At 56.1% G+C, this 22,304-nt stretch overlaps 2 protein-coding genes across 2 annotated transcripts in view; one reads left to right on the top strand and one right to left on the bottom strand.

Annotated features, from left to right (window-relative positions):
* Window positions 1-22,304, bottom strand: part of RSPH14 (radial spoke head 14 homolog) — a 77,644-nt gene that overhangs the window by 11,773 nt on the left and 43,567 nt on the right. The window lies entirely within an intron of this gene.
* The window catches only part of GNAZ (G protein subunit alpha z), a 52,227-nt gene that overhangs the window by 1,180 nt on the left and 28,743 nt on the right, over window positions 1-22,304 (top strand). Inside the window, exon 2 of the mRNA XM_044243834.1 lies at window positions 20,991-22,172. Within this exon, the coding sequence (XP_044099769.1) occupies window positions 21,450-22,172 (723 nt within the window). The 5' untranslated portion in view covers window positions 20,991-21,449. The remainder of the gene's footprint in view (window positions 1-20,990; window positions 22,173-22,304) is intronic.

The following is a 22,304-nucleotide window of genomic DNA, read 5'->3' as shown; positions in this document are numbered from 1 at the left end:
ACATCTCTGCTCAGATAACCCAAACCTGAGCGTGGATGCCGGTGGCCTCTGGAGGGACCTCAGAGATGACCTGGGCTGGAGTTAGACAGGCTTATGGGCAAAGTGACATTTGAACTGGAGCTTGAAGGATGTGAGCACAGCTGGAGTGGGCACTGTGGACAGAGAGGAGAAAATGGACCAAAGCGCAAAGAGGACACTCAGGCAGTTAGGTCTGGCAGGAGCATAGGATATGCTTGGGAAAGCACAGATGGTATGGCGGGAAGGGTTGGTGGGAGATGCCCAGGGGCTGACGGAGCTGGGGAAATGGAACATCCCATTTCTTGTTAGCAGTGGCTATTTGATGGAGGCCACAGTTTAGTTTCTTCACCTGTAAAGAGGAGCAGCTCTGTTACCTAGTGGCTGGTGTGGGCCTGGGGAAGAGCTTGAAAGACTCCAGTTCCAGGCTCCTTGCAGCCTAGGATTCCCCTTCCAGGCACCTTGCCTCATGGAGAGGGTCAGGGTACTGGATTAACCAACAGCCTGGCCCACTTCCTAGCCAGGATGGAGAATGAGATTTAGCTGGTGACTCTGCCCCTTTGGGGTGTGGATGTTTGTGAATAGTAATCAAAGAGGCTTGAGAACCTCCAGTTAGGGGCTGATCGCATGGGATGAAGTGGTGTGCCTTCAGCATTCCTCATGCTCCGGGGATAAGACTCTGACATTTGATTTAAAACTCTGGTGTGTTCCTCTAACAGACGTTGATCTTCTGCAACAGGAGGTGAATAAGACATAGTCTCTCTCCCTCAGAAGGCCAGTGTCACTTTCCACCCTAGATCTGCTTGCTTGCTTGCTCCCAGGGATGTTTTCACTCTCCCTCTGAAGGGGCTGTTTATTACTTATCTGTGTAGCCAACCCCCCAGCCCCCAAAAACACACCTACTTTTGTCTTTTCGCCAAGGCTCATGTTGCTGTGGTGAAAGCAGGGCCTGCCTGTCCCCGTAGGGGCACGGACCAGGCCAAGAGGGACAGAGCCGCTTCACTCTTGTTCCTGTTGCCAGGCCACATTCTGGGCACCTGCTATGGGATTCTAGATTTGGGACACAGAGTGAATCCCTCCCTTTGACCCCAACTTCTCAGCTCTTCTGTTTCCTGGAGTCTCAGGAATTCCTTGGTCCAGATCTCAGGAGCTTCTAAGGTGGTTCCAGGAACTTCTGGGTAACCAGGTGGACTTGGCAAGGCTACCCAGAGCCCCCTGTAGGACTCTAGTGGGATAAAGAACAGCATAGGGGGAAGGCTGGCCTGACACTCAGGGTGTGGCCTCAGCAGCCTCAACCTAGCTGTGTGGTTTTCTCATGGGTACACACATGTGATGACAGTGTGTACTGTGCCTTCCTTCCCTGGATGCGAGGATGAGGCAGCCCTGTACTGTCCCCTTGCCAGCCCTCAGAAGACCTAAAATGACATGTGGCCCTAGGGCATTCTCATTGCTGCTGACTATAGCAGGGCTTGCAGGAACTCTGGAAGAGGTAGATTAGCACACTGCTCTCCCACAACCCCAGGAAGGAAACCTGGGGTAACTGAGCCTCCAGGCATAGGCCAGCAGGCACTGTGGTTGGCAGGAAAGAGGGCAAAAGGAAATGGATAGAGGCATCAGGGCAGATGCTGAGGACAAGCCCCACAGTGGTGGCCTGATACAGCTTAGGCAGACCCGGGAATGACATGGGAAGGCCCAGACTCCCCTGGGGGAGGGGAGAGCCTCCAGTCGAGGCCTCCAAAGACATGGGTCAGGCCCTGGCCCTGTCACCCCCATCCTGACTAAGTTCCTTTGTCTTCATTCATCAACAGAGCCGAGAGTTCCCTGCCCGGTCCCTGTACCAGTCCCTACGTAGGTCCTCCCTATGGATTTCGCCCCTTTACACAGGTCCACACTGTCAGGGGAAACACTTCACAGGAGTAAACTCACAGGAACTAACCACAGGGACTGTCTGACCACTCCTGGAACACACAGGAGATGTCAGCCCTCTGTCCAGAGCCCGAGGAGATGGAAACGGTTCGTGCATACATTCATTCCTTTGGGTAATATTTACCAGAACCTGCTGGGTGCTAGGTGCTGTGCCAGGCACGGGGTAAGGTAAGGAGCAGGACAGACACAGTGTCTGCCCTCATGGAAACTCAGGGAGGCTTGCACAACACCTGTGTGACTGACTGCCAGGTAAGGTAGGTGTCATAAAGAGAACTAAAGAAGAGAGTACAGAGAGGGTGGGTCAGGGGGCCGCTGTGTGGAGGGGCCATTGGCACAGTACCATGGAGAGCAGCAGGTGAGCTGTGACTGATGGGGAGGAGCATCCGGAGGGAGAGGGCAGGTGCCAAGGCACTGGAGCTGCTGGGGGCCCCACCAGAAAGCCAGGTAGCCAGAGCCCCATAGGGTGGGGTGGTTTATGGAGTGGCTCAGGTAGGACTCTGCAGGCCCTGGCGAGGCAGGAAGCCCTGGGGTGGTTTGGAGCAGAGAAGAGATTCAAACTACTTCCACTGTTAAAAGACCTGTGTGGCTGATGGGCATGGGGGCAAGACCAGAGGGCCATGAGGGGCCGTTACAGCAATTAGGGGGAGGAGGCTGCTGACACAGGGCAGTGGAAACAGTAGGGGTCATGAAGAGTGTTGGTTGAGGATTTATTTTTAAGAGGACTTGCTGATGGAGAAGAGGCAAGGACAGCTCTGGAGGGATGGCAGTGGCATTGGCAGAGAAGGAGGATGCGGGAAATTGGCACTTGGCTTAGACATGGCTGTTATGTGGTGGTCAAAGGGGAAAGAGTGAGGCTGGAGGTAGAAACCTGGAGTCCTTGGCACCAGGTGTGTGGGACTGGCCTAGGGTACTTGGAGATCAAGGGTAAGTTGGTCTAGAGGGACTGAGTCGGGCCTCGAGGCCCTCACCACTGAGAGGATGCGCTGAGAAGGAGCTTCCAGAAAGTAGAGATTTAGAAAGATGGATAAGCAAGTAAGGTAGAAGCACTATCATGGTGGCAACATGATGGGGGACAGGTTGCTGCCGAGGGGTATGGGGGCAGTGCGGAAGAGGATGTTCCCAAGGGGGCGGATCTCTAGAGGCAAACATTGAGGTATGTGTGGGGTGCATGTGGACTAAGCAACATGGTGGGTAGGTCCAGCTACATAATTTGTGGGGCCCTTGTTAAGTTTTTAAATCTTTCAAGACAACAGAGCATTGGCACTGGGAGGGCAGTGCCATGGGGGCATGTGGGCTGTGTTTAGCACTTGGGGCCACTAGGGTCAGTCGGAGCCAGCCTGCGAACCTCAGCCTGGCCTCCTGTGAGTGTTGCTTCCTACCTCTCTGTCCCTGGACCCCCTGTGGCCTTGGGCAGGGGGCGCAACTTGAGGGCTGAGGGCTGGGCAGTCCGTTGGCAGGACCCAGGTGAGCATGGCGGGTGGCTTCACACAACAGTGGCTTCCTTGAGTTCATCTCTTTTCCAAAGGAACCTGCTACATCACAGAGTTTTAAGTTATTTGCTTCTAAATTAAGGTATAACTCTCTTTTAGAGACATCCCTGGAGAATCCATCAAAAAGTGCTAAGAAGCGAGACTGTTAAAAACCACGGTGCAGGGAGAGGCCTCACAGTGTCAAGCCCCAAATTCCTTCCAGCAGCCTCTAACCAGAAACACACTCATCCCTGAGGGCTTGTCCAGGCTGACCGTGGCTCTCCCGGCAGACCGGGCAGTGGTTTGAGCAAACCTTTCCGAAAGAGACCCTGCCTCCACTGACAGCCTTCCCCAACCCCTGGGATGGAGAATGCTGCAGACCAGCTTCTGGGACCTGAGTCCTAACACTCTCAGCAAGGCCCCATGCCACTATGAGTCATGGAGGTCAAGGTTGTGGTGTTGGAGCAGAGGACAGTGGGCTCAGTTGTGCACATTTCCCCCAGAGCCCAGACATAAGCATTCACTGGGACAGCAGCGGGATCTGCTGTGGAGTACAGCGGGCAGGTGCCTTCGGCTCACTTCCACTACCAGTTTCTCCAAGAGGGGGCTGAATTCTACCTCAGTTTTGTCCTCACAGTTGAGATGGAGACATGGGGAGAAGATAGGGTGGCTTTCCCCAGTGGGTGATTGCGTCTCTTTGCCCCCTTAGCATTCATCATGATGTAACCTACTACCTGTCTTATTTGTGTTTACCATCTCTCCTGAACCTGAATGTAAGCTCCAGGAGGTCAAGACCTTTGTCTGCTGTTTGCCACTGTCAATCCAGCCCCCAGAGCCTGGACTTGCCACAGTAGGGTCTCAGCAAATCACCGTTGGAGGGGGAAGTAAAATACTGGTGAGAAGACAGGGCGAACAGGAGCTTTTGTGCCACATTCATGCAGAGGCTGGGCACCCCCAGATGGCTGTAGCCCTCACACTGCAGAACCACTGCTCTAGCTTAGTCCTCCACTCCCCAGTTATGCTTTTGGGTCCCCAGTGTGTGTTCGGGCTTTAGGTTTGATGGACAAACACAAACCACCTACAGATGGACACCACTGGCTGGGCGCCAGTGAAGCCTGGTTCACTCCCAAGCCAAGACAGGTGACTGTCCAGCTTCTCAAACTGCCATCACAGACACAGGTCCCTGCCACTGGAAATCAGAGGCCTCCGGCTGACACCTGGCCCTGCAGTGTTGGGGTGTGCCTGGATGAGGCCTTGGTCAGACATGGGCATTTCAAATGGTTGTGACATGTGGCATGTCCATGGGAAGCTGTCCTAAGAGAGCAAGTCAAGATCCTGGCAGTAGGACAGGAACACAGTGCTCTGTGGTGACCATGCGATGGCTGAGTGGCCTTTCCAGATAACCCCTGTGCCCCCAAGATTAGCTCAGCAGAGCAGCCAGGTGCAGAGGAAAAAGTACTAGATGGGAAATCCGGAGGCCTGGGTTCTAGTCCTGTGATGTTGATGCCGATAAATTCTCTGCACTCACAGAGCCTCGGTGTCCTCACCTTTAAATTGACCTTGGTCAGAGGTACAGATAGTTTTCATTTCTTGTACCAACTCTGGAGTGGCTGCCCCAGGCACACAGTGTTGAGAAGGTTCCCAAGGCTGAGTTGTGGCTTAGAGGGAAAGTGGTCATGGTTGGTGAGGGACTCCTACCATGGGTACTGGGGGAGGATTTATACTTGGAGGTCTTCACCAGGGACTGGCCGACCCCACCTGCCTCACCCTCACTCTCGGCTAGAAGCTGCAGCTCAGTCTTCATCTCTCTTTCTGTGCCCCTTCTTCTGGACCCCAGCTCTGACCCCCAGATTAGGTGAGAACTCGCCTCCTCTTCAGTGCTTCCGCAGCCAGCATTCTGAGTCTAACAGACAGCTCAGGTCGCTGTGGACCTCTTCCTGTGGCAGCTTCTTTCTATACCCCTAATGAATGAGCAATTGAAGGAGCCTCAGGCTCATAGGCTGCCTGGAATTAGGACCCCAGGTGACCACAAAAATGGTGTTGTAGCAGTGAGGACAGTGCAGGCAAAAGGAGGGAGTGACAAGGGAGGGGCAGGGGACCAATCCGTGGGGTCAGGTGGTTCTGTCAAACCTTAGCCATGGGGCTGCTCACGCAGCTTCACCAGGGCGAACATGGGAAATTGCTCCAGTTGCCCAGAGGGACTTCTGAAGACCCTCCTTGACCAAGGGTTAGAGGACTTGACACCTACAGCCTTCACCCTGGCTCCATCAAGTCCTGATGACCTGAGCTAGTAATACCCTACCTCTACACCCCCTGGCCTCCATGGCAGCAGGCACCCCTACCCACCCTATCTTCTGCAACCAGGCTGTCCTAACTGTGTGCAGCCTCTGGCCTGTACCACATGTCCCCTCTCACTTCCTGTGGCCCCGTGAAGTAACCACCAGGGCCCCAGCCATCCAGACCACCAGCCTGCCCCCATCAGCACATGTGAGGTGCAGTGGCCCTGTCTCCAAGCTGATCTTCCTCCAGCGTGGTCACCCTCCCTCACCCACTCCGTTACCTCTGATATGCTGTGCAAACATATTTCTCGATAAAATGCCGGGAAGAAAAATAATTAGAGTGTTGCTTCCATTATCCAATTTTTGATTAATCAAACTCTCTTTGTCCTCGGCCAAAATCTATTCATTTCCCTTAAACACTGGGCCAGTGCCAGGCATCGATTTCCTCTATGATAACACCACGCACGTATGCATGCACATCTCCAGCCCTGCCCCACGCCATGGCAGGGAGGAGGGCGTGGAAGCACTGACGGGGCTGTCTGTGCCCCAACACCACCCGCCCCCTCCAGGAAGCCCCACAGCCATGCCACACCCATCATCCCTGCCCCAGCTCCTCAAGCTCCTCAACTGGGCTCAGCTCCTCTGTGGCCTGCATCCTTGTGTGTGGTAGTCCTGTCTCGCTGGCTGTTTTGGGGCTCTCCTGTGGCAGGTGAAGAATGGAGGACCAGTGTTGGTAGGGGGAGTGTGGAGGGAATGGCCGCTGTAGCTGCTGAGGCCTGGGGCAGAGGGTGAGCTGCAGCCCCAGGCTCTGGCTTGTCACTGGCACAGCAAGGCTGGGGCTGGATGAGGAGGCCAAGAGTGGGGACCAGGGCTTGTGAGGGAACCTCAGGGTCTTGAGGTTGGGGTAGAGTCGGGATGGGGGCAAGCTTTCAATGGCAGCAATGGGAGCCCAGTCCTGATAGGCTTAGCAGATGAAGGGACATCCTGAGCCAGTGGCTCAGAGGCAGAGCAGTATCAGAGTTGGCCAAGGCTAGATGGGAGGGGGCCACACATCTGTGGTGTCCATCTGGGGGAAGGCCAAGGGCCTTTCTGGAAAACTTCCCAGAAGTCCCTGCTGTCCCCTCCCAGTGATGAGTTGGCCCTTCCCTCACTCAGTACAAAGGGCTGAGGTGGATTTTGCAGCACCTACTCCCTGTCAGGTACCTGTGGGCGTGTGGGACACATCAGTGACAGACCAACAGCCCCTGCCCTGTGAAGCTGGCGTTCTGTAAATGTGAGTAGGGGAGGGCAGTAAATATGATAAGGGAGTTATGCAGCCACGATGTTAGAACATACAGTGTTGTGAGACATTTGGGGAGTCATAAATAGGATGGGCAGGAGGGCACCTCTGCACCATTTGGGGAAAGGATGGATTGGCCCTCTGGACAAAGAGTGTTCTAGGGATGAGGGAAGAGGCCCTGAATTGAGGTGTGGATGACACTTGAGAGACAGCAGGCGGGCTACTGCAGCAGGGTGGAGTGGAGGGAGCACACACCCTGGGGCCCCAGACTCTGGCTCAGAATTGAGGTGGCCAGCCATGGGAAGGTTTTGAGCATAGGAGAGGTAGATTCTCTGCCTTGTAATACGACAAGGACCCCCCTGGCTGCTTGGGGGGGGGGCAGAGTGCTGGGGCCAGGAGAGAGAAGGGGTGTCTGAGAGGTCACTGTAGCAGTCTCCATTGAGAGGCTGGGGGCTGGGAGGTAGGTGGCTATTTGCAGACACAGGGCTCTCCTGAGGCCAGCCCTGACCCGAGGCTCTGGATTCTGTCAGAAAGGGAGCGGAGTGAGCAGAGGGAAGGCAAGCGGTAGACGCCACAGGTGCCCTCAGATCCCCTTCCCTGCAGGCGCACTGTCCCCCACCACATCAGTGTTACCTACCTGCTCATGGCTGCACCCCTTGCTGGAGAACTGCCTTGGGCCCTGGGAGGCTCTGCCCTATCCCTCGAGGTGGTACAGCCTTGATTTCATTCAGGCTCCAGAGTGCCCAGGGATCAGGCTGCACCAAAAAGGCATCTGAAACCACACCTCTGCCTGGTTCCCTCCCTGGCCCCATTCTGCCTCTTTCTCTCCTGAGCTTGCTCCCTCAACCAGTCATGGGCCCAAGAATCCCCATTTCAGGCTCTGCTTCTTGAGCACCCCATCAACAGGTCAGAGGCTGCTGCTGGCTTGCAGACTCCTAGGGGTGGCTGGGCAAAGGTAAGAGGGCAGGGGCCCCAGACCCACAGCCTGCAGGCTCGCATGCATTCAGGAGGCTGGGGAAGCAGACGGTGGGGTAGGGCAAGGTGAAAAAGGGAACAGATGGGAGATAGTGCTCACCTTCCAGGTGGGGAAGCCAAGAAAGGAGCTGCAGGGCGGCAGGAGGGGCTCAGGGAAGGAGCTATGCACTTGCCTGGCCCATAGAGTCCTCAGCAAAGAGGGTCTGGCCAGGGGGGTAGCCAGGGTGGAGGATGGGATCTTGGGCCACCACACTCAGAGGCCGGAACTTGCAGGGCAAGAGACTCAGTGAGGTTAAATCAGAGTCTCCACCCAGGTGCTTCTGGGCCTGACCAAAAGTCACCAGTTACCTTCGCTACAGAAACAGGGAGACAGGCTCCACCCCAGGCAGCAACCCCTTCCACTCAAGTTTCAGGGCTACGTGTCTTCCCTGCCCATCTGGGCCTCCTTCCCCCTTGTATGTTGAACCTTTCCGTTTTTATTTATTTATTTGCTCCTGGCCCAGAGAAATCTCTGGCCTGATTTCCTCCTGAGTCAGTGTTCCTCAGGCCACGCTATCACATCTCATCTGGTCAGCCTTCACGCTGTGGGCATCCGGAGCCACAGGACAGTATGATGCCGCAGGGAAGGGCCTCCCTCCTCATCTTCAGCGGTACCCTGAGGCCAAGAGCCTGCCTCACTGGGGTAGAGCCATTTGTCAGGGCCTCTCTGCAGCTGGGGACACGGCGCACTCAACCTCGGTCCTTCTCCTGTCCACCTGCCTCGGGCTCTGAAATAAGCAGGGAGCTAGGAAGGGGCCAAGAAATGGGGGGCTTCTTTTAAGGGAAGCCCATCTGTCGGGTGCCAGTGCCAGGCCAGTCGGGCCAGCTGAGGGGACATGGATAAGCTAACCCACTAGCCAGGGCCCTGGTGGCTGTGGGGAAGCACCAGAGAACCCATCGGTGCGGAGCCATGTTTCCCCAGCTCCAGAGTGTCTCGCGTGTGCACGTGCTCCCGTTTTTCAAAGACGCTGTTGTGATAAATGAAATGATGGATCATTTACAAACTGTATAGAAAGCATGGTGCTCAGAAACCCTCTTACCCCCATCACCAATACTCACTGGATGAATAGGGGTGTTCTGTGCTCACTGGAGAATGTGCCCTGCACTTTGGCGCCCACCGCTTAGAGTCAGTGGTGTCTGGCCCCAAACCTGTGGGTGCCATCCATATTTGGCATTGTGACTGCGCCCTTGAATACTGCACAAGCTGATGAAATATGAACGTAAGGGGAACTTTTGTGGAAACTCAGTGGATGCTCTGGAAAGCCTCAGTAAAAGCTATGGTTGGGTTTGGTGTGGGCAAGACAGCAGTAAGACAGGGACAGAGAACCATGATAACCCAGGATTCGGGTCCGGTTACTTTGCCACCACACGCCACATGGAGAAAGTCAACTGGATGTCACCCGTAACGTGCTGTGGTTTGAGAAGGAACAGTGACAGCAACTCCAGCAAGTGAGCCTATGCTCTGAGAAAAGATGGCCTGCCCCAAAATTGGGGGAGGAGTTTATGATTTTCTGTTTTAAGTTAAAATGTTTAAAGTTCAGAATCATTTCTTATGACTCCCTGCTTTACGTCGTGTTTCAATATGCCAACCAGCCAGCAGTCCCAACTTCGGTGGCAACTTTTGGTCCTTAACGGATCTTAAAAATATACCCATAATTATGGTATATATAATTATCTATAGGGTTGGTGTTGTTGGTGTTGGTGTTGTTGTTGACAAGAGAACAGGGAGGGGTAGTCCCTCTACTTAGAAAGGTTGTCTGTGACAGACAAGGGCTGGGGAAGGGGCTGCTTGACTACACTGGAGAGCTCCCTCCTGGACAGGCCAACCTGGAAGACCATTCCTCAGGACCACCCCAGGGGAGAGGCCAGGAGTAACTTGCAGGCAATTGGGTGTTCCTCAGCCTGAGGGAGAACAGGAGATGCTGGTACACCAGGCAGGAGGGCCAGGGTGCAGAGATGCCCTGTCTCCCCCTACACCCTGCCTGGGCTTCTGTCTTATTTTCAGCAAGAAGAGAAATGATCGGGATAGGGTTGCGGGGGCGGGGCGCAAGCTGGCTAGGGCAGGAAGGGGCAGGGCAAATTACCAGGGGTGGTAGGAGGGGAAGACAGAAGGGTTCTGGAGGATCTTGCCTACAGCTTGGGAAGGGTGGGCACAGGCAGAGGGGTCCAAGTCCCCTGCTGGGGTCCTAGAGGGCCAGTTTGGGACAGCAGTATACCCTCCATGCAGGCCCCCAGTCAAGGTCATGTGAGGTAACGCACTCAGAAGGGAGTTCTGGGAAGCTTTGGAGCTGTGAACCAGTAATTTTTGGTCTTCGTCCATCTACCCATCCATCTGTTCTGCACATCTTTACAGAGCTGGTGAGGGAGAGGGAGAGGGAGGGTAAGGTGGGCCTCGAGCAGGAGGCCAGACCCACCCGAGGGCTTGGTGGGTGTGCTCAAGGTAGGTGCGTGCAGGCCTGCCAGCAGCCCAGAGGCCAAGGAAGGGCCAGTCCTGGGTGAAGTCCAGTCCAGCATTGAGCCAATGGCACCCAACACTTCACTCAAGATAACACAAGGCCAGGTGGCAAGTCACCACTGAGCCTTTCAGGCTAAGGGGGCCCCCTGTCACTGCAGTGGTCAGGGAGCCCTCCCAGGGAGAGAGGCTCTTGCCTGGCCTCAGAGGGAGATGTTTTCAGTGGGGTGGGTTGGGGCGGAGCACTGTGGCATGGGAAACACGAGACACAGCCAGGGAGGCGAGGACCAGGCTTCTGGCAGGGGTCACAGGAAGAAAGAGATGGGGTGTGGAGCCAGGCTTTCCCTAGAGGGTAGCTCCTAAGAGGGTGGTCTATCCCTGTCCCCATCCAGTATTACTGGCATCAAGGCAAGCAGGGGCTTTTATCTCCTCAGGAAGATATGACTTTTTCATCCAGAAGTATGTGTTGTGTCAAAAACCATCCAGGCATTTGGAATGGGCCGACCCAGATTCTGCCATACGTGCTGTCGGTCAGGCCCACGAGCTCTAATGTGTGAGGGAGATGTGGTGCATTCAGCCTCACTTGCTGGCCTTGCTTTGCCAGCCTTTCGGGAGAACCCACATGTCCAGCATCCCACACAGGGAGTGGCAGCAGACTGCCCACAGGTCTGGGGTGGGTTGATGCACCCCTCTACCCCCACCAAAGGCACTTCCATGGGAGAAAGAGGGTCTCAATTAGGATGGCTTCTGCCTTCTGGCCCCTGGGGGCGGGAGTCCCTGCCACAGCAGCCATCACTGAGCCACTCCCTAGGAAACCATGGGAAGGACAAGGCTTGGGTGGGCCTGCTCTGAGCTGGGCCCAGGCCCTGCAGGGTCTTCTGCGGCCTAACCAACCACCTGGGGCGGTGTCCCCTTAGGTATCCCCATCCTGCCTGCCTCCTGCTCTGGCCCGCCTCCCACCCTCACACAACAGCAGCTTCTTATGATCGTGTCTTATCCAGTGTCACCTCCCTGGACCTTCCTGCCACATGACTCCGCACCCCTAGCCTCCATAGTGCTGTCCATTTATCAGAAGTAGCTTTGCAGACTTACATGCTCACAGTCTCCGCAGCCAGAACACGCGCTCCTCGGGACAGACTCAGCTTATTCCACCCCTCCCCAACCCATGTCCCCAAGTCCAGAGCAGAGACTCTGCACACCAGGCTTGATTCCCTGGTGCTTGTTTGGGGCCCAGTGGTTAACAGATTGACTGCTTGTCTGGATCTGAGGGTAGAGGGCCTGGGTGCAGATGCCCAGTGCACCTCATGCTAGGTCATTTAGTGACAGGAGAAGCAGCAGGGGGTGCCCTGATGAACAGGCAAATGGAACCAAGCAGAAGAGAGAGCAACAGGTGGGGATGGCACCCTTTCTGAGATGACAGACAGCCTCTGAATTAGGACAAGGGATGCAGTACTGACCCTCCAGCCTCACTGCCTCTGCCCCCGGGGTAGAGGACCTCTGGGCTCAGGTTCCCTGATGCTCACATCATATGAGGTGGCCTGAGGCCACAGCTGGGAGCAGCACCCGGCCTCCCCGTGAGGAGGGTAATCCTTTTTCATTTCGCTCTCGATCCCTTTCCTTCAAGGAGAAAATCCCTGTTTGGTGCCAGTGTGACTCTCGCACCCTCCAGTGCACTAATCCTGGTCGTTTAACAAACAGCGAGAACTCTGCAGGCCCTTCCACAGGCAGCGTCCCTGCAAGCCGTGGCGACACCAGCTCGTAGTTTAGGTTACTTCTGCCTGTGGTGACTCCAGCTTTCCATTTAAGTAGGAATATGAAGTCGTTCTTAAAGTACAGCCATTTCAGTAAAAAGTGCAAGTTAACATAAAGAGCAACGCTAAGTCAGAGTGGGTGAGCAAGCTGTGCTGGGGGGACAGAGGTCCCCAGGGTGGGAAAGCTGAGCCCTGCAGGGTCAGGTCCCCCGCTCCTCAGACCCTCCTTCCTACCTCTGTATGGCATACAGAAGGGGCCACTGATACTGTGGAGGGCTAGCGGGTGGGTACAGTGGTGCTGGAGAGGCAGATGCCCTAGCTCGGGCCTTGCCCCGTTCAGACTGGGAAGAGGCGAGGAGTTGGAAGGGAAGGGAAGTCCGACCCAGCAGAAGAACTGGGCATGGAAAGGTCATTGGCTTATCCAAGACCACAGAGGAGCTGCCAAGAAGAGCCCCGCAGGTCCAGGTTGGGCTCTGAGAAGGAACCCAGTGCACGACACTCAGGCAGGAAAGAGGGAGGACAAATGTCAACTGAAAAGTAGAACACCAGATTCCAGGACGCCAGGCATGAAAGGGCAGTGGGAACCATTTCCTTACTAAGAGGGGAGGAAAACTGATAATCAGTGACCGAGCAGGCAGAGGCTTTTCCGGACCTAATGTTTCCAAAATAGAGCCTCGGTGGGAGCTGAAGCAGGGACAGCAGTTCCGGAGGGCAGGGAGGGGGACCCGCTCTCTAGAAGAAGAAAATAGGAACGGCCTGGGTGAGTTTGGCCCCAGGAGGCCATGGGAACCCCTTCTGACCTGCCAGCCGAGGCCAGCCAAGCTCAACAACGGAGGTGTGTGGGCCCCAATGCGCCTGTCCTCCTTCCAGTGCCTGCAGACGCCGAGCCATGGGCCTACGGGGACTTGGAGCAGGGTCCTCCCTGCTCTGCCCAGGGGCCTTGACCTGCGGCAAAGCCTGAGGTCACAGATACCGGGGATGGGCCGACACCCTCCTCCCACTCCAGGTCACCACAGAGCAGCTGCTGGGTGCCAAGGTGGAGCTGGCAGGTGGGAGAGCTGCTGCTGCCAAAGCGGAAGGTATCTGAGCAAGCTGGGGTGGTGGGTGGGGCCAGGGGACAGTAGTGCTGAGTCATAGCCCTGCCCAGGCAGGCTGATGGTTGGCCTCCCCAGGGGGCGATGGGCAGGCAGCTCTGGGTCAGTGGAAAGGCCAGGACCTCAGACTGATGATCCTCACACTGAGAGGGGCTGAGCACTCCAGGGAGCATCAGGCTGGGGGCGTGTGTGAGGGAAGACTTGGGGCCTGTGCATGCCCTGGGTATGTGTGGTCTAACCCTGCCTGCTGGCCCTGAAACCTGGGCTGCCCTCTGCCTCTGGGGTTCTACCCGTCTCCCCCACCCCCGCCCCACAGCTGGCCATCTGAGTGGCCTCTGCTTGGACGCCAGACACAACTGTGCCTCTCTCTCCGGTCAGTCTAGCTGCGGGCTTGCCTCCTCAGTGGGGCCAAACTCCCCTCCCTGGCTCACCCCTTTCTGATGGTCCGGGACTCAGCGTGGAGTGGGCTTTCCTTGGGTAGGGAGGAGTCCACAGAGTGTGGGGCTTGGCTTCTTGTTTCCACCTCCCTCCAAGGAAGTGGGTGCGTGGTGATGAGCGGGCCCGCCTGCCAGGCCAGGCCTTCTCCAGTCCTGTAAGCTGATAAGCTGTCTGCTCTCCCTGTCGACCCTCTGGCTTAGCCTGGCTTGGGCAGCAACACCTTGGTGACCTTGACTCTGGGCTCTTTTCCTCTGGGGGGAGGGCCCGGGATGGGGGGGCTGGTGTCACACAGCCTGGCTCTGCCCTGCTCTGCCCAGGTCCTTAACTCAGCTATGACTGAGGACAATAGTGGCCATGACTCTGTGCCAGGCCATGTGGGGCACACCTGGGGAGAGCCGGCTCCTGATGTGGTGGGCATCCGGGGTACAGAGCGCCAGAGTGTGGAAAGGCCCCAGAGAGGCAATACCTTACTCCCAGCCCCTCGCTCAGGGCTGTTACTTAGCATCTGTGATGGGAGTGGAGACTAGAGAGGGTCATGTCGGGGGAAGGGGGCAGTGAGACATGAGGATGGGCTGAGCCTGTCAGGCAGAGAGCAGGAACCAGGATTGGGGGCCTGGGGGCAGGGCAGGGAAGGTCTTAAAGAGAATATGTGGTGTGTGTGCCCAAGTGTCTGGCCTTGAGGCTGTGGGCAGCTTTCTGTTGAGGGGCCCCTCAATAGACTCTGGGTTTGGGGTTTGCACCCTGCCAACCTTTACGTAATAGGCAAGCGAGTAGGTGAGTTAGGGAGACCTGGGAGGGGCCCTAACGGAGCAGAGCCCACCATGGCACGCCTGCCGCTTCTTCCCAGCGTCCCCTCTCCCAGAATGGCCCCACTCCCAGCCTGCTGGCCAGACCCCAGGGTGCCCTGAACCCTACCACCACTCTGTCGCCAGACATCGTCTACCATACAGCCTGTGTGTCCCCCGCCCCTAGCCCGTGCCCACGCCGCTGCCCTGTCACCTGGATAGCTGCACGCAGGAGTCCATCCTGTTTGATTCACATATAGGGCACTCCTCACTCAAACCCTGGCTGGCATCCAGCTCTCTCAGAGAGAAAGCTGGAGCTCTCACAGTGACCTTCTACTGCCAGCCCCTCACATATGACACCATCTATCCACCTTCCTTCCTGTCCCTTAGACTGGCCTAGCACATTTTCACCTTTGGAACGGCAGTTCCACTCCCCTCACCATCTGCTCTATTACCTGTCAGGGAGCAGGCCCTGCCCACTTCATGGACCAGCAACCTTTACCACAGCACCCCCGACCCTACTTATGTGCAGCTTGGCCCCCTTCTCCATCACAGATCATTTGCTGCCTTTGATCTAATTCTCACCTCCCTCCACCTGTATAAACTCAGGCATGGGTCTTTGCTTCGTTCGGCAGTGCCCCCCGCCCCAGCCCAGGTGCCAGGCTCAAAGGCCCAACTCCGCTAAATGGTAAGGAACGCCGGCTCCTCCCCTTAGCCCCTCTCATGCACCTCACTGGCTTCACGCTGTGGCCCTCTGTATGTGGTATGTCCTCTGTTCCCTGCATGCCATAGGTAGCTGCACACAGGTACGTGCACGCACTTACACATTCCCACACATGTCCGTGGACCTGCACACAGGCGCATGCCTGGACCAGTGCACACGCACATACACGGTCCTACGAACAGACACATCTGCCTGTGTGCGACCCCAGACACACACACACACACACACTCAACCACATGGTCATAACCATGCACCCACACAGTGGGTGCCCCTGACCAACCTTGCCTCCTCCTCTCACCTGTGACTTTCTCCTTTCTATCCAGCCACTCTGACCTTCCTTCAGCTCCCCATTCACACCATGGTCTCTCTCTCCCCTTGCCCACAGGGCCTTTGCACATGACCTTCCTCTGCCTGGTACAGTCTTTCACTCACCCATTCCTCAGTAATTTCCAGCCAGACCCAGAAGCCAGACCCAGAAGCCTCAGTAATTTCCAGCCAGACCCTGTGGTGAGGGGACTGTGGGTATCAGGCACTGGGGACCCATGAGCAGTTATCAAACCAGGAAACAATGTGGTCATCCAGCCCTTGGTCCTTTTTCCCTGGGCTGGCTAGGGAGTTTGAGGAGGCCCCCTAAAGCCTTGGATCAGACTGAGAGAGGACTGGCAGGAAGCTCACATAAAGGCAAAGAAGCCAGGCCTCAGAATGGGAATAAACTGAGGTCCCATTTGGACCTTGGCATAGACACTTGTTCACAGGCCTCCCCTCCCTGTATCTGTGCACAGCCCAGTTCCTGCCACCAGTTCCAAGGCACAGAGACTGATATGCCCTGGGACATAGCTGAGCCCTGCAGAGCTGTAGGAAGAATTCTGAGTGGGCCTTCTGCTTGTTTGGTTCTGGTGACTTGAATGAAGAGGGTGCCTCTAATAGAGGGACCCACCTCAGATGTAACTGCCCCATGCAGATGGCAGAAGTTCTTGGACTTGGGCTGATGCACACAGTCGCCTCCTGGGGGCTGTGTTTCCTTCCCCTTTACTCCCACATTGCCTTGTGGCTTCACTGGTCAAGGACCACATGGCCAGCCCCAGGCTGCCCACCCACTGCCCCCAAACTGCACTCCTGATTCTCAGAAGCCCCGCTCTCGGCCTTGGGGTTGTGGAGCGCGTACCTCCCCAAAACGCAAGTCACACCTCCTTGGACAGGGGGGCTTTGGACTGAAGACCAGGTGGGCGAATCTTGGTACCAGCTGGGGGCCATTAGTCAGGCATTCCAGTCCACAGAATGGATGATGTGGTCCCCAAGCAGCCCTCCACTGGTCGGGGGAAGCCAAGACCAGGCAGGGGGCCTGCCTCTTTCTCTTGTACCACATGGCCTCCTCACTCTTTTTATTTTTGGGGTAGGGTTAAGCCGCTGCCTTCGGCTCAGGTCATGATCCCAGGGTCCTGGGATCGAGCCCCGCATCGGGCTCTCTGCTCAGCTGGGAGCCTGCTTCCTTCTCTCTCTCTCTCTGCCTGCCTCTCTGCCTGCTTGTGATCTCTCTCTGCCAAATAAATAAATAAAATCTTTTAAAAAAATGGACATAAAACTTACATTTTAGCCATTTTTAAGTTTGCAGTTCCATGGTTTTAAATACATTAATAATGCTGTGCAACCATCTGTCTCTATGAATTTGACAACTCTAAGGACCTCCTAGACATGGAATGACATAGTATTGATCCTTTCGTGACTGGCTTCTTTCACCGAGTGTGAAATCCTCAAGGGCCATCCCTGTTGTAGCAGGTGTCCTTCCTTTTTAAGGCTGAATAATATTCCTTTGTGTGTGTGCTTTACGTGTCCACTCATCTGTCAGCTGCTGCTGGGGTTGCTGCCACCTCTTAGCTGTCATGGTTAGTGCTGTTGTGAACACAGGTGTACAAAAATCTCTCCAAGACCCTGATTTCCATTCTCTTGGGTGTATACCCAAAGTGGAATTGCTGGTAATTCTATTTTTAGGGTTTTTTTTGAGGAAGAACCACCCTCCTATTTTCCGTAGCAGCTGTACCACTTTGTATTTCTACCAACAGTATGTAAGGGAGCCAATTTTTGTTCATCCTTTTCTTGTTGTTGTTGTTGTTGTTGTTTTAAAAATATAGTACTCATCCTTCTGGGTGTGTGGTGGTGTCTTACTGTGGTTTTGATCTTCACTGCCCCGACAGTCAGTGATACCTAGCATCTTTTCATGCACTTACTGGCCATGTGTTTATCTTCTTCGGAGAAATGTGCATTCAAGTCCTTCACCCAATTTCCAGTCATTTGTTGCTGCTGAGGTTTACTTCTCTGTATATTATAGATATTAACCCCTTATTTTTATTTAATTTTGTTTATTTTTTAAATTTATTTTATTTGCAGGTATTTGCTTCCAGCCTGTATTTCCCTTTTTACCTGTTGATAGTGCCTTTTTTGCACAAAATTTTGTAATTTTTATGCAGTCCGGTTTGTCTCTTTTTTCCTTTTCATGTCTGTGACCTTTGGTGTCATATCCAAGAGACCATCGTTAAATGCAATGCAATGCAGCTCTTGACCTATGCTTTCTCCTCAGATTGCTATAGTTTTGGTCTTACATTTAAGTATTTGATCCATTTTAAGTTAATTTTTGTATTTGGTGTTCAGTAAGGGCATCACCATTGTTCTAAGGAAACCCCAGCCTGGCAGGAGAAACCAGAGAAAGGGAGGGCACAGAGGAGAGAGGCACAGGCCACAGGTGGGGACAGGGTGCCCTGCTGGTGGGGTGGCAGGCACTCGTGAGCTGACCTGTGAAGATAAGATTGGGTTCCGGTACAGGAGCAAGGCAAGCGGCCACTGAGGAGCAGCAGCCCCAGCTGGCCGAGACAGCCCTCCAGAGGACAGTCCGGTGCTCAGCTTGGCAGGCTCCTCACGCCCAAGCTGCAAGGAGAGGGATTTGGGTTTGAAAAGAATCTGGCCACAGGGCCATCATGCATGGCACTGGGAGGATGTGGCCGGTGTTTTGGTCCGTTTGGGTGTAACTCCACATGGAGGCAGGGGACTTCCGGCACAACCCCAGGCCGTGTCACCTCTTTGGGCTAGACTATTTCCTAAGAGTTAGGTCACTTCAGGGTGCCTCGAGGCATGTAGACTTGGTGCCTGGTTGCTGCTTACCTAGGTGGCAGCAAACGGTGGTAGGAACCTGCCACTTCAGGTGTGACCTTTGTCCCTATCACTGACCAGCCCAGGGAAAACTGGCCACTTGGGGTCTGAGTAGACCTCAGATACTCAAACACAAATTAAGGAAAACAATAGTGACAACATGGGGCACCACCAGCATGGCTGGCCTTGCCTTCAGGAGGGAGGGCACTGGCAGGGGGGGGTCCCCAGGCGCCCTGGGCAGCTGCGGGATTTTGGACTCCTTTCTACACCTGAGGGCCTGCCGGCTCATCAGTAGGACCCAGGGAGCAGCCACCAGGTCCCTGTTCCACACTCTCATAGTCCAGGATGGAGAGAGGCAAGCCTGGGTGGCATGAGAGACAGGGCCTTGTTAATGCCCTGATACTTGTTTACAAACCTCTCTTAGAGGGACGCCTGGGTGGCTCAGTTGGTTAGGCGGCTGCCTTCAGCTCAGGTCATGATCCCGGTGTCCTAGGATCGAGTCCCACATCGGGCTCCTTGCTCAGCAGGGAGCCTGCTTCTCCCTCTGCCTCTGCCTGCCTCTCTGTCTGCCTGTGCTCGCTTGCTCTCTCTCCCTCTATCCCTGACAAATAAATAAATAAAATCTAAAAAAACAAACAAACAAACCTCTCTTAGAATAAAAGTTCATTCAAGAAGATACGAAATAGGGTATAATGCAAAGAAGAGGAAGAAAAAATAAAAAGACCCTTGTGATCCCACAACCTAGAACTCACTGCTGCTTGAATTCCTTCCCTGACCTCTGCTCACATGGCAGGTACATGGCGGGCATGTCCCCCACTCACGGTCCAGTGGGACTGTGGATGAAGGGCAGAGTTCCTCAGCTTCTTCATGCCTAAGCCTCTCTCCCACCTGTGCTCACTGCGTGCCTGTGGTGTGCAGGATACTGCACGGCTCCCAAGCCCCAGGGAACGAGGGCTGAGCACACAGGCCATGCTTGGTTCTAAGGGACAATCACAGGTGATGAGGACACTGGGGTACTGGCTGCCCCTGGCTGGGTTCCAGGCCCTTCACTGAATGCTCTACCCCTAAGAGATGCTCGAGACTGGTGAGGGACAGGTTCTGTAATGTGGAGTCAAGTGCACAGGCCACACAGCTGGGATGAGACTCATCATCCTGGAAGCACTGGGTACACATGAAGGTTCGACTGAGGGGGAAAGGTAGCATGAGAGGTGCTTGCTGGCCCCCTGGCCATGGAGGCAGGTGGGTCCAGGGAAAGAACAGGCCTCAGGGCCTGCTTCAGAGCAGAACTGCTGGGCCTGACAGGCACAGAGGCCAGCTGGGAGCATGGACGGTTGAGGAAACGAGATGAGGCCCCTGGCTCTCAGCGTCTGTTGGCCTTGGGTCCTTCCCATCCGGGCCTGCCATGAGGCGGTGGGGGCTTTAGAGGGGAGGGATGAAGGCTGCCTACAGCAGAATGAGGAGGCTGCCAGAGACAGCCAGGCCAGGGCAGAGGTTGCAGGAAGGAGGCAAGAGTTGTGTGGGGCAGGCTGCCAGGTAGGGGCAGAGCCTGAGCTCTGGGTCTGCCCTGGTGGGGAGGGCCCTGGCCCAGCGGCTCATAGGTCATTGGGAGAGGCCTGGGAAGAGCTTGCAGCTGAGAGCTAGGTGCTGAGGTGCTGACACCCTGCCCAGGGTGTGAGTACAGCTGTTCTTTATTGACCATCAGTGTGGGAGTACGGACATGAAAGACATAGCCTGGGACCTCGGAGCCTGTGGACTGCCCCCTTGCCTTGCCTTGGACTCAGCGATTCCCAGTGCCCTCAGATATACTCTGTCCTGGCTTGCCTCCCACACCTGGGTGCTGCCCTGCACCCCATAGCCCCTGCTACCCCAACTCAGCCCACCCTGCCCATGCCCCCCCTCCCCTCCTGCACTGCTACCTCACCCACCAGGAGCCAGGCTTCTGTCCACCCTGTGGGCTCCCAGCCCGGGGCCTCTGCCTTGCTCTGCTCCTTGCCTATCTGCTTACACCAGCCCTGGCCAGCCTTCTTCTTGTGAATGTCCTGCCTTGAGAGAGAGCAGGAATGACCCAGCTCCCACAGGAGGTGCTAAGGGGGATTACCCAGTTACCCTGGCATGGGACCCCACCATAAACCAAGGAGGAGCCAAGCCCCATTGATGCTGTGGCACATGTGGGTACAGCCCCTGCAGCTACAGGAGAGCGTGAGGGAGGTGGGGGGAGGACATCACAGTTGGATCATTGTATTGAATCCTAACCACCACCAGACCCAGAGACTGAGGCTCTGAGAGGGTGAGGTTGGCCGGGTCCAGTGGGCAGGGAGGGGCGGCAGGGCCCCAGGCTCACTCCCTCACTCCGAAACCCTAAGGTTAAAGTCCTCATATGGCTCTGGGCACGCTCTCCTCAAGCACTAGGCTCCGGGCACACTGGCTCGCAGGAGGGGTGCGGGGCGTGGCTCCCAGGCACATTTGTTTCCGCTGTGGGTTTGGGCGCAACTCAGCAGAGGTCCGAAGAAGGGAGGGAGTTTGATTCACTGTTCTTTAGGCTGCTTCCCAACGAGGTCCGAGGTCTCCCTTTACCACCCAGCCTGTGGTGGGAGGAGGCTCACCCTCTTCTCTGTGTTGGCAGGTGAAGGGCGGATGCCCAAGGCAGGGGGGCCGCAGGGAGCGCCCGTGGCACTGGTGGCTGGCCTTGCAGCCACGCTTAGCAGCCCCGCCGCAGCAACCAGCAGCCCGACGGCAGCAACCTAGGCAGACGCTAGAGTACAGCTTCCCACCACCGGGAGGACAGGGAATGACTGTGGCCCATCGGGTCCCACGGTGGCCTGGGCAGGTGGAGTGGCCCTAGAGGGAGGGCCCGGCCACCTCCTTCCCCCAGGCGATCACCATGCCAGCTGGAGAAGAGGTGCTGGGGCAGGGGCTGCAGTGTGGCATGACCTTGCCCCCCCACCCACTCTGAGCACCTCGAGGGCAGCAGGGCTCTGTCTGCCGGGCACACCTGGCTCGCATCTCAGCGTTCCCTGCTTGGTGGCGACAGGGAGAGGCACCCCGTCCCGTGCTCTGCATCTGGGCCTGCCGCTGCCGGACCATGGGATGTCGGCAAAGCTCAGAGGAGAAAGAGGCAGCACGGCGGTCCCGGAGAATTGACCGCCATCTGCGCTCAGAGAGCCAGCGGCAGCGCCGTGAGATCAAGCTGCTCCTGCTGGGCACCAGCAACTCTGGCAAGAGCACCATCGTGAAGCAGATGAAGATCATCCACAGCGGGGGCTTCAATCTGGAGGCCTGCAAGGAGTACAAGCCCCTCATCATCTACAACGCCATCGACTCGCTGACGCGCATCATCCGTGCCCTGGCCGCTCTCAAGATCGACTTCCACAACCCGGATCGTGCCTACGACGCTGTCCAGCTCTTCGCGCTCACGGGCCCTGCCGAGAGCAAGGGCGAGATCACCCCGGAGCTGCTGGGCGTCATGCGGCGGCTGTGGGCCGACCCTGGAGCGCAGGCCTGCTTTGGCCGTTCCAGCGAGTACCACCTGGAAGACAACGCCGCCTACTACCTGAATGACCTGGAGCGCATCGCCGCGCCCGACTACATCCCCACCGTTGAGGACATTCTGCGCTCCCGGGACATGACCACGGGCATCGTGGAGAACAAGTTCACCTTCAAGGAGCTCACCTTCAAGATGGTAGATGTGGGCGGGCAGAGGTCGGAGCGCAAAAAATGGATCCACTGTTTCGAGGGCGTCACAGCCATCATCTTCTGTGTGGAGCTTAGTGGCTATGACCTGAAGCTCTACGAGGACAACCAGACGGTGAGTGTGCCGGGCTTTTCCTCTACTTGTTGCTACCACTGCTGGCTCCTTGGAAGTGGGTGGGCTTGAGAGTATTGGCCAGCACGGCCGGAGAGGCTGCAGTCAGAGGGGGAGCCGTGGTGGTGAGGAACT

Source organism: Neovison vison, chromosome 3 (genome assembly GCF_020171115.1).
Source record: "Neovison vison isolate M4711 chromosome 3, ASM_NN_V1, whole genome shotgun sequence".
Lineage (NCBI taxonomy): Eukaryota > Metazoa > Chordata > Mammalia > Carnivora > Mustelidae > Neogale > Neogale vison.
The sequence above is the reverse complement of the archived record's forward strand: the minus strand, read 5'-3'. Positions and strand labels throughout refer to the sequence as shown.